The sequence below is a fragment of the Adelges cooleyi genome, unplaced genomic scaffold (assembly GCF_023614345.1).
Source record: "Adelges cooleyi isolate 19-005CV unplaced genomic scaffold, UGA_ACOO_1.1 ACOO_flye_CR_arks_rails_tigmint_CR_PRNA_21, whole genome shotgun sequence".
Classification (NCBI taxonomy): Eukaryota; Metazoa; Arthropoda; class Insecta; order Hemiptera; family Adelgidae; genus Adelges; species Adelges cooleyi.
In genome coordinates, this window is record NW_026095871.1 from 1,397,223 (window position 1) to 1,412,907 (window position 15,685).

Below are 15,685 nucleotides of genomic sequence, written 5' to 3' on the forward strand. Positions count from 1 at the left end.
TAGGGTAATATTGGAATATGTAAATATTTATGTTTAATACATTCTGATTAGACGTATATTGTAATAAAATATTTGAAAAATATGTTACAAAACCACTATTGACAATATTCAGTACTTCCGGAATAAAAATTTTAAAAAAAGTAGGAAAAAAACACAAAAGATTTCAAACAGGTGTCCATCCCTGGTGGGGATCGAACCCACGACCTTTGGATTAGAAGTCCAACGCGCTATCCTCTGCGCTACAGGGACTGTTGATGAATGATGTCAAATATTATAGTCTCTAGTCTCTTAGTTTTTTTGATAGCAACTTTTGGACCTTAAATGGTAACACATACATTTCAATTTTCATTAACTTTTAAATTGAAAATAATGTACTAAAAATTGTAACTGGTCGATAAGCAGGTTTGGATAACTATTTTTTTAAGTTATTGAAGTTTCATGTTTAAAAATTGTGAGAAATTGAGATCACATTGTATAATAACATTATGGAAAAAAAAAATGCTATTATTAATTAAACCCAGTGAGGTATTGAGTGGTTCACGATAAGTTGATCACTCTGTATTGTACATTTATTATATCATAATTGGGCAATCGTTAAAATTAATTCTTTAGAAAAACGTATTTCCTCAATGGTTTAAAAAAAAACATCAATATTACCTAATCGATTTTTAGGCCTATTGTTACATTTTTATAAGGTACGCAGTACAACAAGAAAAACCGCCTAAATCTTTATGTATAGGCAAAAAAAACATTACTTTTATACAATACATTGCTAATTGCGCTCGTTTACTTTTTTACTGTAGGGGTTTTTTTTAAACGAAATAATACTTTTTTTTTAAACCTTTTTGTAGCTTACTCAAAAATACAATATTTTAGTTTTTTATATGAACGGTTTTAAGTGAATTCCTTAATAGCAGACTGGAAAAATGCTCGGATTTGTTAATTCGATAATTTCATTATCGTGTTGCTGTTGAACACTACAACACCATACCGGTTGTACCATTGTGTTACTATTGTATTATATATTGTGGTACTATACATTGTACATTGCAATTTGTATTTTTGTGAACCTTGACAAATCGCTGTACTTGTAGACGTCGGAATCAAATTTTAAACTTTCATTTCTCAGTCGGCCAGAGTCCCGCGAGCCAAATATCCCGCTGTACGGCGCACACCTGATTTTATCGCATCCAACGGCTGCCGACCGACCGAAAGGGAATGTTTTCGCTTCGACCGGCCGGCCACACTGATTGTCTCGCACCGTGCATGTGCGAAAACGGCGGGAAATCTGACTTTATCACTGTCGTTTGTTTACATTGGCATTACATTGAAGAATTTTTTTTTTCCGACTGACCGACTCGCTTAACGTGTCAAATTCATTTGTTAGGTTCTCCATGATTTCAACGACGTGACATTTCTCATGCTGACCGATTTTGCATTTTCCCCTACCCGTGTGTAAATCAGTTTTTTTTTCTCGAATTTTAACTGTCCCGTTTCTATATAGATCTACATCCGACATGCAGGTATAATCATCGAATTTATTTATTTACACCTAATATTAAAATATAGGTACGATATTGTGTCCACGATCATGTTCGTCAATATCGAATATATATTATTACTATTAAAACGCTGTCGGCTGTGTTGTGTGTACAAAGGATTTTCGTTTACAGAGTGCCATCAAAAACAGACTGTTTGTAAAAGAGAGTTCTTCTAGAGGCGACAGTCTTAATACAAAGTATGATAAATTAGAGCAGATCGGTGAAGGCACGTACGGAGTAGTTTACAAAGCGTTGGACAAACAGACTGGGAAATATGTGGCTCTCAAGAAAGTCAGAATGGAATCGTAAGTCGTTTTACACATGATATTTCTTACATCAGTTTAAATTATATTGTAATGAAAACAAAAAAAAAATGAATGGTAAGTATGTATATATTATGTATAGGAGCACAGAAGGTGTACCTTCTACAGCGATGAGAGAAATTTCCTTACTAAAAGAAATGTCACATGCCAACGTAGTTAAACTGTATGATGCCATTTTATCAGATAAAAAATTATTTCTAGTTTTTGAATATATGGATTATGATTTAAAAAAGGTATTAGAATTACGTAAAAAAGAATTTGGATTTGGACTACCAGAACCTCAAATTAAGGTAAGACAAATTTTGTTTCCTTCTCGTAATTAATCATGCAGATCTATTACCTGGTTATTTGACGTCAAACCAAAATTAAGTGTAATCTAATTAATGAGATTAGTATACACAATATCTAACAACGAAGAATACTTCAAATTAATGTTTAAATGACTATATTAGTATTTATATTTCAAAAATATATTACATTTACTTTTACAGCAATAGGATACAAAAAATGTCTGTAAAGCAGAGCTGAGACTTCGTTTGATTTTGATAAATCTTAAAGATGATTTTGAAAAATGCTTGTATTATCAACAATTATTTTAATAATTTTAATAGTTATTAAATTTTACGCAATAATTTGCTGAATCTAACACAGATTACTGTTGATATACTTATATATTTTTTTTTTAGAAATATCTTTACCAAATGTTAAGTGCTCTGTCGTATTGCCACATTCATCGTATTGTGCATCGTGATTTAAAACCACAAAATCTTTTAGTCAACACTAAAGGTGATATCAAACTAGCAGACTTTGGACTAGCTAGAGCATTTTCTTTTCCGTTGCGAAATTATACACATGAAGTTATCACATTATGGTATAGAGCTCCTGAAATATTATTGGGAGCTAAAATATATACCATGGCTGTAGATCTTTGGAGTCTTGGTTGTATTTTCACTGAAATGGTATGTTGTACAATTATTTAAAAATGCATAGGCTTATTACATAGTTAAGCTTATTTTATTAGGGAAGGTCACGGTGGTTCGAGTTCGGTGATTCCATTTGAATGAAAATAAATGGGATTACTTTTAATATCAATTTTTTCCGTTTTTTTGCAAGCCCTTGTCAAGGTTGTTTGAACACTTATCCAATTAGTTTTACCGTTTATTATTTTCCTATAGTTTTCTTTGACATTCGTGACCTTGCCTCCCCTTGACAGTTCATTAATCAGCAGTCTTATTTAGTTAAAAGTAAAAAGTTTTACAATAATGTAATAATATATTTTTTTCTATTATTAACCAATTTTTAATACACTCATTTTGCTGTTAATTTATTTTTATTTTTTTGGTGGGAGGGGCAAACTTAAATATTTTTTCTAAATACACCACTGTTAAATAGTATATTTACATGTAACTTGGAAAGTATATTATTTATATAAGTATAATTTAAAAATGATAATAATTTGTCATAAATATTTTGACGCATTCAAAAATTTTACTTTTGAGGCATTAACATTTTCAAAAATTACTGAATCAGGCTCAATTTTGTTTGACTATTTCCTAGACATTTAATTTTTAAATAACACATTTTTAAATTGACCGATATATATATGATAGAAGCAATTAATTATTATTTCTGTATGATTTTATTAGTTTACATTGAAGCCATTGTTCCCGGGTGATTCAGAAATCGATCAACTGTTCAGAATTTTCCGTACTCTAGGAACTCCGACCGATGAGACATGGCCAGGTGTTCAAAAGCTTCAAGATTTTAAACCTATGTTTCCTCTATGGGAGGCACGTGATATAAGTGATTTCTTACCTGAGCTCACGGACAAAAAACAACAAAATGTATTTTATGTAAGTAAACATTAGTAGAGCGCTTAATAATAGAAAAATGTTGACATCAATCCTGCTTACATTAATACAACCATAAAATTATAGTCTTTGAAAAAAAAAAAAAAAAGGTGCTACTTAATGGACAACAATGTAAAAAAACCATATTACAAAAAAAAAAGTATTAATTGATTTTTTTTTCTAAATCTTTATTTTATTATTTCTTCAAGAACAAATAAACACATTTTATGTACAATTTATTTATTTATAATCTATATTTTTGTTGTATATAATAACTTTTGGTTTATTGAAATTTAAGGCGTTGTGTACTTACAATCCAGCAAACAGGATGTCTGCTGAAAAAATTATGGAAATGGAATATTTTGATAATTTAAGACAGACGTTGCTCCCAGAAACCCCTTGAAGAAGATAATTCATTGAAGTACATAAATATTTTTTTTAAAAATTATTTTTAACAGTGAGTTATGAATATTTGGTTTATTTGGAGTGTTGATAATATTCGAGTTATAACAAGACTAAGAATTGAATTTTAACAATGTAAATAATTAGTAAATTACCATTGACCGAATATTTAGGTATAATGTTGACTTAGTTTTGACCCAGAAATGTATGTGTAAAAATTAATCGACATTATTAGTGGAAAACATTAAAATTAACATAATGTTTTCATAATTTTTTTTTTCTTAAAATTTTTTATTTTTACTTAAAAATTTGTTCTATTACGATTTGTTTTGATTTTTTCCTTTTTTTGTATTATTTTTGTTAAAGTATTAAAATGTATTCCACGATGAGCATTGTGTTTTTTAATCTTATATCGATATTATTATTGCTGGTGTTGTATACCAAATAAAAATGAAAAACGCCAAAGCGGCGTTTTGAATTATAAGTAAAGTCATTGGTACAACTGTGCAGCACATTAGCAACCACATGCCAGTTTGATTGTATTATAAAATATTGTTCATATTTTAATTAAACAAAAAACACGTACAAAAACACAATTCAACGTAAACTATTATTATCGTTATTTTTGTTGTTTACTTTGTGACTGCTTCTTCGGGTAAAACAATATTGTTTTGAAAAGAAGACGACCGTTGAGTAGCCGATCGTCTAAGACCACCCTTTGAGTTAATGTTGGCTTTTAGGGTGTGCTTGTCTTCATCGTTCGTTGGAGTTACGACGATTCTGACATGGCTTTTAGGTCGGTCTTCTTGGCTGTATGGTTTTGTATGTAATGAACTTTTCAAGCTAGAACTCCTCTGTAGCTAAGCATTAATGATAATTTTTCCAAGTTAAAAATAATTGTTAAAAAAAACTCAAATAAAATATTTTAGGTATATTTCAAAGTTAATAAAACGTTATACAAAATTTTGCGCTTACAACATATAGTTTTAAATATAGTATACCAGCAAGTGTTTAACGGCAGTGCAGACTTTTGAAATGCAATAATATAATATTATTAACGTATGTGTATCGGCTTCTAAATTAACTGCAGCAGTAGCGTTAACACTATGCCGGATAAAAAATAATATTTTAAATATAAATACATATAGGTGTTATGATGTAGTGATGCGGATGATGTTATGTACAGTAGACTACATTTCTTGTTCGGCCAAATTATCGGCTTGCGATGATCTTGAGCTCTGAAAACAATCAGCAAAGCGTTTGTGCGTTTTATACAACTGTTGTAGTGAGAAAAAATGTTTCAATAGTTTCTAATGGATACACTCCTCTATCAGTCAAGTTAGATTTAGATGTCAAATTGTACGTGAGTGGTTTACCTGTTTCTAATGAATTTAAATACTGTGATGCTTATAGTCGCGAGATAGGTTGGTATGGATACTAGATTTCTAGAAGGGTGACTATAACAGTTGACATTAAGCTTTAATAACTCTGTATAACTATTGCTTATAATATGTATTTGAAGTGATTTCGTTTTCTAGTCCCTCCTTTTTTTATCCCTAATCGGCCACTGGCCACAGTGTCCAACCTTTGTTATCAAGTAGGACTACGTTGGTTTCTTTATAACTAACTTTTAAATCCTCGCCTGTTCTACTTGTAAACAATAATTTGCTGGTTTTCTTTTTTTTTTTTGCTAATACTACACACTCATATTATTGTTATTACCTACATTATTGGTACTAAGACTATAATGCATTTTTACATAGCGACTGTAAGTAAGTATTGGAAATTTACCTGTGATTTAACCGGTGTGCCAGTCGTTTGTTTGATGTAAGTTTTGTCGTCGAATATTTTCACTTCTCCGCCGCCTGGTTTGTGCTTGACGTTGTCCAACGAGCCCACTTTGCTCTGGGCTTTTATTTCTATCTTTTGGTCTTCGATCTGGTCACACACAAGTAATTGAAAAACCAAATGAATGTAATTATAATAAAAAATATTTTTGTAAGAAGTAATAATATTGTCGTGCGCTGTGCACAAGAACATATAATATAGCTTAAACAACACACAAACGGTAGGTAGGATAGGCAAAAACATAAATTTCAAGTACACTTTAGGTACACATTAGGTACCAAAAAAAAACCATCGTTTTGCAATTTGAACCAATAATACTTTGTACACCATTCGGCAATAAAGTACTGATTATTATTTTTTTTTTTTTTGCATATAAGTAATTACCCACTTTGTATTTCAAATTTTGATCATGTCATGTTTTGCCCATCCTGGATAATAGTAGTGTGTAAACAACAATCATATTCCTATAATGTTTTATACATAGTGCCAAAACACGAACTGTGACGGTTATTGTAGGTTTGCATAAAACAGTTTCAAACGTGTGAGCATACAACATAATGTAATAATATGTACATTTAATTATGTTGCGCTTTTGCTATTTAGTACACCTCATTTACTCACGTCGCGTTCCTTTCCAATTACATTTGTAGACTGGCTCTAAAAAAAATTTAATTTTCAAAAAAAAAAAAAGACAATAAAACCAATCCTTTCGAAAAACAACAAACAAATAGGATCGACAAAAAGGGTCGAGGCCATTTATAGGGGTAAAATATATAGTATATATTTTAAATTAGACGTAAAAATATTTTAGTAACCCAAAGCTCGAAATAATTAAATTAAACATGTAGATTTTAGATCATTAACAATGTAGGTTAGGGTATAAATATTAATTAATGTGTGTGTGTGTGTAATTAAATAAAAAAGCCTTGACGTATTCGATACTGTAAATTGTATCAAGTGCGTTATGATATTATCGATACTTAATATATTTATTATATATGTATAATTATTTACAACTTTTATTATCAGAATTAAATTTGTTGGTAATTATCCCCAACAATAAGTGATTTAATGAATTAATCAATGTATCTATCATGTTTAGTACACATTTTTAACAGAGTATTATTTCGGACGTGCATTTCAATGAGAACATGACAAAACTATAGTATAGAATAAGACTAGATGCTCTGTTGCGATATTTAACTAATATATTATGGTATGGATACCCTAGCTATATAGTATACCGTGGTGTTAATACATTTGTATTTATCATTAGTATTACAATCTACATACTATAGGTACTGTAATTACAACTTGGGTTGAGAGTTGAGACTGAAATCCGGATTACAAAAATCCGGATATCCCCATCACTGCGGTTACCACATAATATATTCTATTATGTTTATATAATATGTACATACAAAATAACGATTGATAATATTAACCGTTAAATATATATTTAATTAAGCGTTACAGGTTTTACCTTGACTGCTCCACCGCCAGGCGTGTGTTTAATGTTGTCTTTGGATCCGATTTTCGGTTTTGCTTTGTCTTTGAAGTCCAACTTGACCGTCTCGATTTTCTTGTCACCGCCGCCAGGCTTGTGCGTTTTGTTTTCCAGCGAGCCCACTTTTGGTTTGGCGTTCCATTGCAGCTTAACGCTTTGAATCTAAACAAATACACAGAGTTTAACCAACACTCACATTATAACACATTGTACGGTGTTTTTTCAACAATAGTTGGGATGTAAACATACCTAGGCGACTTAGGTATATTTACATTATTGGACTTAGGCTAAGTCCAAATTTCTCATTTACAAATCTACTGCTAAATATTGATGGCAGACCCGAAATCACCACTTTTTTTTTTTTAAATTAAATATCTGTTTCTACCTTTTTATCGCCTCCTCCCGGAACGTAGGCGTCGTTTTTCGCTTGAATCCTTGTGCCAGCTTTCCATTCGAGTTTTCTGTGCTCGATTTTCACCTGTCCGCCGCCAGGTTTGTAACTGGTGTTTTGTAACGAATCCACTTTCGACCGGACCACTTTGAGGTTCGGAGACGGCGCTGATCCCACTTGTACTTTATTCATCGACAATTCTGAAACACACCGGCAACAATATAATTATCATAATTAGACTCAAAGGCCCGCAAATGTGTGTTTTGCACCGACTTTTTTGTCCGGTTACGCTTTCCGGTGATTTCGGCGTCACTGCTCTGGTGGGCGTTTTCAGTTCCGATTTTTCTTTTTTCGGAATTTTGCTCGGGGACTTGCATACGTCGCCGCCGTCGCTTCTTTGGTTGCCCTGCGAGTACAAGCAAAATTAATATGCTTAATCACCATGTAAATACAACAGCTGTAAGTACGCTTACTTTTGCAATGGACGATTCTTTCAGAGGCTCGTGATCTGTATGGACAAATAAAAAACATATTTTATTTAAAAAAAAAAAAAAACCAGTGTCGATGAGTAAACCTATATTAATTTGAACTATTGTGTGATACTTTTATATATATTATGTAAAACCGTGGCGTGTCAAATGTTTGTGCGTTAAATTCACAAAACTAAGTCTAACACGGTGATAGAGTTGTGCAATTTTCTTTGTCTGTACCTAAAATTTTTTATTGCGCAGTGAACGGATAAATATATTTATAATATACAATTTATTGATATATATATATATGCATATATTCGATTTCTACTTCGTGTATCTAATTTTTATGTAACCGTTTTTAGAGCTTATACATTATATATTCTCTCAAGTACCTTTATTTATTTTTAAAGTGTCGGGTCTTGTGTTTTTATTCTGTTCGATTTGCCGTTCGTCTTTTTCTTTGACGGTAACCGTTTTATTTCGATTGCTAAGCTCGCCCCCCACAGACGGTTCGGTCGCCGGATCTTTGATTTTCTGAGCAATCTCCGTTTTCCGTTCATCTTGCCGTCGGTCGTCATCTTTCCTTTCATTCGGTCTTCGATCATCAGTTTTTCGATCGTCTATCCTGCGATCATCCGTTCTTCGGTCTTCCATTCTTCGGTCGTCCGTTCTTCGGTCTTCTATTCTACGATCGTCCCGTCTTTCCAACGGTCTGTTCGCCGCCTCAGCCGTGTACTTGTCATCCGTATTGCCGATTTCTCTCACGGTCTTCAAGTAAGTCGCTTCGAAATTGGATTTTCTCAGATCTCTGTTCAACTGATCTTTGGGCATGTACGACGACTCGGCCAACGGTTTATCAATGGAAAACCTACGTTCCGGCGCGTAAGACCTTTGGTCAACGTTTCTGGACAATCTGTCCAGCGAAGGCTCCGGTCTCCTGTACTCCGTTCGGATTGTGTCCACCTCTTGTTCCGACGGTCTCCGAAGATCGACGCGTTTAATATCTTCCGGTTCGGGACGCCTGTAGTCCAGTCTCTTGGCTTCCAATTCTTTTTCGGACGGTCTTCGATAATCGGCGCGTTTAAACTCTTCCGGTTCGGGTCGCCTGTATTCCGGCGGTCTCTTCACTTCGAGCTCTTGTACCGACGGTCTCCTAAAGTCAGGGCGTTTAACTTCTTCCGGTTCGGGTCTTCTTACCGGTTCAGCGCGTCTGAGTTCTTCTTGTTCCAACGGTTTTCGATAGTCCGGCCGTTTCACCGTGTCTTGCCTGGTTCCCGGTGATTTTTCGCTGTCCATCGAGTCGTTCCTGCGCATCGCATCAATCCTCGGCTGTTCCAGTACGCTGTCTCTCCGGCCGTACTCTCTGGGTTTCGGACCGTTTTGTTGTATATTCGGCCGCCGTTCATCGTCTTGCCTGTTGTAGTTGACCGTCTGGAATTTTTGTGGTTCCGGCCTTTCGTTGTACCGCTCTTGGACCTCCGGTATGGACGGCCGACCGTACTGTTCGGGCGGCAGAGGGTTGTTCGGATACGATGGCCCTTGCACGGGTCTTGGCCACTGTCTGGCCGGTGGTTGATCGCCGGCCTCCGGTTTACCGGGCAACACCATGGTCGAATCGCGGCGGTTCAACGGTGGCGGCGGCACCGACGACTGTTGACTGGTCACTACGGCTTCGTCGTCGTCATCGCCGCCGCCGCCGCCGACGACGCCTGGTTTCTGTCTAACGTTTTCGGGTGGCGGCGGCGGCGGCCTGTACGTGGGTCTGTCTTCGATGCGGGACAACGTGGGCCGACGTTCTACGGGGGGCGGCGGCGGCCTGTACTGGTCTTGAGCCTGTGGCGGCGGCGGAGGCCTTTGCTGCTGCTGCTGCATGTTGTAGTACGGCGGTCGCTGCAGAGGTGGCGGTGGGCCGCGAACGCCGTCTGCAGGCAACGCTTGTCTCACGAGGTTCCAAGGATTGTTGGCGGCCGCCGGCCTTTGTCCGCTAGGCGGTCTGGGCGGCCCGGGAGGCGGCCTCTGAGCGTTCGGCGGCCCGGGCCGGTTTTGGTTCTGAAACGACTGCGGCGGCGGCTGTGCCTGGTAAGGCCCTTGTTGCTGCTGTTGTGGTTGCGGATAGTAGTCGGGACGGGGCCGCGGGCCAAGTTCGGAAGTCCGTTGTTGTGGCGATTTAGGTAAAGTAGTCGTCTAAAGAAAATATATTTATTTGAAATTCTTATGTTATTTCGAATGCAACGCTCGTGATAATTTGTTTATAATTTTTGTGCAGCTTTATGTATGAGATAATATGCGTGAATACGCTATAAAAAAATAATATACTCATTTGCGATTAAAAGATAAATACTTATCCCTTAGCCCTTTTTTTTTTTAATGCGTCAACTTCTTACCATGTTAAATTGCATTCTCGTGGTAAGACTTCCTCCGGGATCTACCGTGCTATTGCGACGGTTATTGTCCATAACAGTTTATTTTAATTAGTTTTTATTTAATATAAATATATATATATATATATATATTATCATTAATTAATTATTTATACTAGGTTACGCGCGCTTTTTTTAAATATATATATATATATATATTGGTTTATTCGAGTTTAATTATTATTTAAACGCTTTTTTATATAGATTAGATACATCCGGTCCTGGCGGTCGCACCTAAAAATGACAACAGCAATAATAACGACATATTATAATAATTACCTCTATTGCTTGTGTATTGAGTCAACGACACCGTTTAGAATATTAACACGTCAACAACTGTGCATCAATATGACTTTGGTCGAATATAATATACCGTATAAAGTTAAGACATATTAAAAAAACACACCGTTTAATGTAATAGGATATTATAATGCACAAACAAAATGGGGGGAAATCGATTATGGCGTGTGTGTACTTAGGGAGAGTGAGAAAGTAGAAGGGACGCCATCGCTTAGTGGGAAAACTGTCATATTTCACCGGGTTGCACGTCATTCATCGATTTCCGGAATAGCACACTCTATTTATACCGTGGGGGGGGGGGGCAAAGGGGAAGCAGAGGGGAAGTGTAGAGTTTGAACACGAAATCAACCGTTATACCGTTCGTTCAATAGTTTTTTTTAATATCGACTTAAACGTAAGACATTTTGGGAAAACGAGTGAATAAAAAATTAAACGGTCCGGTTAAAACGGCTAAATGTTATTAACAATAAAATAACTACTGGACTGATGAAAACTATGTGAATCGAGAAACTTATCGTTTTAATAAGTGTCTCGGAGCCGAGTACAATAGAATTCTGAATGGGCACAAGACCTAAGAAAGAAGACTTGTTTAGTTAAAGTGTCCGTTCGTTGGAATCCATACGAGGGATTAGCTGTGTAAATTTCGGCTACTGTGTTGTAGTAATACATATTTTGTTATGTTAAACCATTGTAGACTTTTATAAATGACTAACGTGCAGAGGATTATTAGAGAATATTTTCACACACAAGTTTGGATGGACTCGTATAAATTTAAAATAGCTATTAAACGTTTATATTTCAAAGAGTAGGTACACTTTAAATAAGACTAATGTACACATCAGTTAAGGGGATTGCATGCGGTCGGTTTTTTCACTCAAGACGCATAATTTTTATTCCATTGCACATAATGAACCAGTGATCCGATAAGCAATCTAAAAACAGATTCAGATTCGCCATGAAGTTTACTTATGACATTTTATACAATGTTCAAACGTGTTTTATACATAGTAGGAATAAAATATCAAAATAGTACCCTGACCGATCTATAAGTAAACTTCATGACAAATTCAAATCCGTTTTCAGATTACTTATCGGATCACTGGTTCAGCGTGTGCGACGGAACAAAAAATGTACTATTATATTAACTAAAATGGTTTTTACTCATAGACAAAATAATTTGAATTAAAAATAATACCACGAAGCTTATACGAATTAACCGGTAAATTAATTTGACATGATCGAAATTTATTAAAACCACTTTTTCTCTAAGTATTGCCTATACAAAACTCCTTAAAAACCAACCGCATGCAATTCCCTTTAATGATAATCTGAAATGATGAAACAATTATTAAACTACCGGGAACAATAATTAATTGTAAAACATATTTTTTTTACAACACTTGACGTACCTTCTCTTTCTTTCTGTCTGTCTCTCGTGTGAGTATGTGTGTACAACAAACGGTGAACGTGTCGAACAGCCGTAGGTGCCAGTGCTCTACTGAGCTACCCCGCTGTGGCTGTTGCCGCTATAGGTATATGGTGGGCTTTTCCACTATAGTACTGCTACTACTATTTTACTACTACTACTGCTTATATGTTGTTTTACATAAATATATAATAATATATATTATATATATAGGTACACAGCCGAGTAGTACACGGCCCAAAAAGTTCGGCGTGATCAGAATTCGCGTGCACACACAAGCGCCAATCAAAACACTATTCGGTATAGACACGACACGAACACGGTTCCCGGTTTTTCCCACGGGGGGGGGGGGTCTTTGGTGTTTTTTTTTTTAAGTGCACGACAAAGGGGGGGGACGATGAGTCCTGCGCTGTTACCTCTGTGCGCGCGGTATATACCGATTTTGTATAGGTGTATTAGTAGAACACACAGCCAATAAAAATACTGCCCCCCCCCTTCTCCTTCTCACCCCCCGGTCGTACCACCCCGTCAACCCTTTCGCCGTCAATATTGTACCATAACGTGGCTCTTGTATTTGTATTCGAACCAAACCTTGTACATAATTATATATAATCGACGCTTGCGTTGTAGGCGAGCAACTTGGAAAAAATTGTTTTCAATATGTACCACACACACACTCACGAGATAGACGGTTACGTTCAATAAAAGTCAGTCGCGGGTTTAGAAATAAAATATAAGATATAAGGAGAAGCTAAATCTTTATCAATTAGCATAAGCATTAACATACAGATTTCGCCAAGAGTTTTAAATTTTGCGAGCAGCTTCAACGACCGGAGTGTGGGTTAAGGGTGTATGGCTAAATAATAAATATCGCATTTTATTTAAAAAAAGTAAGGGGGGGGCTGATACACTTGGCTCCTCCTGTACTGTGCGTTATCTCTTTGTTTAGTATGAGAAAATGTTCCAGTGTTAGAGTTTGTTATCTGTTATATTGGATGCTTTTAGATGATATGCTTTTGCCAAACGACAGACCACAACCATAATAATTGTTATTTAGCCCTTTTCCCGTTAGAAATGATGGGATTTGTTTCTAAGTAGTATTTTTTTTTTTTTTAGTAATTTTTGAATTTCACACATAAATAACAAATTCTTCCTCGTTTCGATAAGTATGTTAAGGCCTAAAATGCCGACAATGGCGTTCTAGTTTAACTGACAACGAGGATTGTTTTTTGTATTTTTTTAATAATAATAAAAAAAAAAACAACAACAACTATAAAGTGAAGGCGCTGCCTAGGTAATAAAATATTGACATGCAATCCTGTAATAACGGCGTAATCTCCTGTTTAGCAAAATATATCCACCACCGCCGCCATCTCTCTGCCCTTCGTGCACTGTATTATTATTAAAGCTTGCGAAGGAAGAATATATGCAACGAATATACACAGGCGATATTAGTAATAATAATAACAACAACAATAAATTGAATTTTACTACACAGGAGACTTTCATTATACACGGCCAGGTGGATTCGTTCCATTTTCCAACTAGGTAATAATAATAAGAAGAACAACGACAAACAAAACTTGGTCGGTTGATTGTAGAATACTCTGCGGGTTGTCTCTCAATACACCTTAGAGCATTGGTGCGAAAATAGCAGTGGGTTCAAAAGTCAATAATTTTGAGAAAAAAAACACACACGCACATAAAACTAGTTTATTTGAACTCGGAGATAGTTCTAATGTCTCTAATCCGGTTAGGTTATGTTTTCCAGCAGGCGACGACTTTTTTGAGTTATAACTTCAAATGTGTCAAATCAAAAACGTTGTATTAAAATCATATTATTATTGTATCTATGCATCGTTTCAGCGGCCGTTAATACTTGACGAGTCGACGCTGAACCAAATCAAAATAACTGTACTTGAAAATATTGCACGCAAGTATCTCGAGTCTTGACAGATTTTTTTTGTTTGTTTGCAATCAAACCGTCGGTCGAGTTGTTTGAAAACGCATCCGCTTCGAATGGAAACACGTGGCCGTCCATGGAAAAATCAGATTAGCTCTTGCCATTCATTTCTTCTGTACCTACTTGGTGTTGAACGCGGTTCGTGACTCTGCGAGAAGTCTTGTACTCGATTTAAGTTCGTTGCACGTCGTTTCGAATAATACATACAAAAAGGGTTTACGGTGCAAGTACACCTAAATTGCAGTGTATAGCTATATATAGCTATATTAGCTTGCAAGTTTGGTCCGATCGTGTCCAACACTAGCCTACACTTGCACACGTCTTACTGTGTGCACACCTTTAAGGACTTACCTAAGTTATTTATATAAGTTATTGCTGCACTCACCGTTCGACCAAGTACATGGTCTGTTCGAGTTTCCGTTTACAGCTACTGGCGAGATCACTTTCTCGAACTGCAACGTCGACACTTGTTCGGTAATTTGTTGCCCGTAACTTTTTGCGGGACTGGCATTTTCTAAAAAAAAAAAAAAAAAAACCGTTTAAATACACAACGCTTGCGGGTTAACAAACGGCTGGTCACAACAAGTTGATGTTCGGCTCGAGTACAACAGCCATGAAATTGACCAACACGCACATTGAGACGTTACTACAACAATGATAATAATCGCTCGTCAAGTACGTTTTGTAGTCGTGCGAACTTTGCACAGAGTTCGCCGAGAACGAAAGTGTGTCTTAGCGCGTTTCCCACTCGGGTTATTAACAAGTTCCCAACCGAATAATAATCAAATACGGGTGGGACACAATATTAATGTTCGTGTATAGAAGTATGTACCTACCTTATGTACTGTATACGATAGGACGGGAGTGAACGAAACGCTTAAGTGCGTACAATTTTATATACATACATTTTTTTTTTTATGTGTACAAAACAAAAACAGAAAAGTTAAGCGTTAATTGTCCACTGGCACGGTACTCGTATAATGACTCGGGACAGGATACAACTAGTTAAACGAGAAACATGCATTGTTGTTGTTGTGTGTATATATATATGTATATATATATTTTTTTTAATTTACACCGCTATGTTCTCTACGTGTTACGTTACCATCAGTGAAAACAAACACACACACACACACCGGTTAAGTTGGACGTGCCGCACATGCGAATCGTTTTAACTTGTTGAAGCCAACGTTGCGTTGTGTGTACGACACCAATGTACAAAACACATCTAAGCCATCTCA

General features: G+C 35.8%; 2 protein-coding genes, 1 long non-coding RNA gene and 1 other non-coding gene across 6 annotated transcripts; 1 reads left to right on the forward strand and 3 right to left on the reverse strand.

Moving 5' to 3' along the window:
* Nucleotides 1–176: 176 nt before the first annotated feature.
* Nucleotides 177–249, reverse strand: Trnar-ucu (transfer RNA arginine (anticodon UCU)). Its single transcript has one exon. It is a non-coding gene; the product is annotated as a tRNA-Arg (tRNA).
* A 790-nt stretch (nt 250–1,039) lies between these two features.
* On the forward strand, nt 1,040–4,505 carry LOC126834110 (cyclin-dependent kinase 2-like). The gene is made up of 6 exons (XM_050565807.1): nt 1,040–1,523; nt 1,674–1,846; nt 1,947–2,154; nt 2,551–2,823; nt 3,511–3,717; nt 4,013–4,505. Exons 1-6 carry the CDS (start codon nt 1,518–1,520, stop codon nt 4,115–4,117), a joined length of 972 nt encoding a protein of 323 aa, XP_050421764.1. The 5' UTR covers nt 1,040–1,517; the 3' UTR covers nt 4,118–4,505.
* A 527-nt stretch (nt 4,506–5,032) lies between these two features.
* On the reverse strand, nt 5,033–10,816 carry LOC126834103 (microtubule-associated protein 2). Of its 2 annotated transcripts, XM_050565790.1 has the most exons (9): nt 10,720–10,816; nt 8,728–10,519; nt 8,336–8,370; nt 8,136–8,268; nt 7,857–8,062; nt 7,448–7,633; nt 6,586–6,621; nt 5,908–6,054; nt 5,033–5,354 (listed from the first exon to the last, which is right to left on the reverse strand). In XM_050565790.1, the coding sequence occupies exons 1-9, from the start codon at nt 10,789–10,791 to the stop codon at nt 5,307–5,309; spliced, it is 2,655 nt and encodes an 884-aa protein (XP_050421747.1). In that variant the 5' UTR covers nt 10,792–10,816; the 3' UTR covers nt 5,033–5,306. The 2 variants fall into 2 exon arrangements, with proteins under 2 accessions (XP_050421747.1, XP_050421748.1); XM_050565791.1 differs by lacking the exon at nt 6,586–6,621 and having other exon boundaries at nt 10,720–10,806.
* Nucleotides 10,817–12,844: 2,028 nt separating this feature from the next.
* LOC126834121 (uncharacterized) lies at nt 12,845–15,404 on the reverse strand. Of its 2 annotated transcripts, none has more exons than XR_007685038.1 (3): nt 15,281–15,404; nt 14,830–14,958; nt 12,845–14,677 (listed from the first exon to the last, which is right to left on the reverse strand). It is a non-coding gene; the product is annotated as an uncharacterized LOC126834121 (long non-coding RNA). The 2 variants fall into 2 exon arrangements; XR_007685037.1 differs by lacking the exon at nt 15,281–15,404 and adding an exon at nt 15,079–15,202.
* Between the last annotated feature and the right edge of the window lie 281 nt (nt 15,405–15,685).

Coding starts and splice junctions, on each gene's coding strand:
- LOC126834110 (XM_050565807.1), top strand. Junction 1,847..1,946: donor AAGAAAGTCAGAATGGAATC/GTAAGTCGTTTT, acceptor TATTATGTATAG/GAGCACAGAAGGTGTACCTT. Junction 2,155..2,550: donor TACCAGAACCTCAAATTAAG/GTAAGACAAATT, acceptor TTTTTTTTTTAG/AAATATCTTTACCAAATGTT.
- LOC126834103 (XM_050565790.1), bottom strand. CDS start 10,791: ATGGACAATAACCGTCGCAATAGCACGGTAGATCCCGGAGGAAGTCTT. Junction 8,371..8,727: donor CACTTTAAAAATAAATAAAG/GTACTTGAGAGA, acceptor TTGTCCATACAG/ATCACGAGCCTCTGAAAGAA. Junction 6,622..7,447: donor CTGGCGGTGGAGCAGTCAAG/GTAAAACCTGTA, acceptor AATTTTTTTTAG/AGCCAGTCTACAAATGTAAT.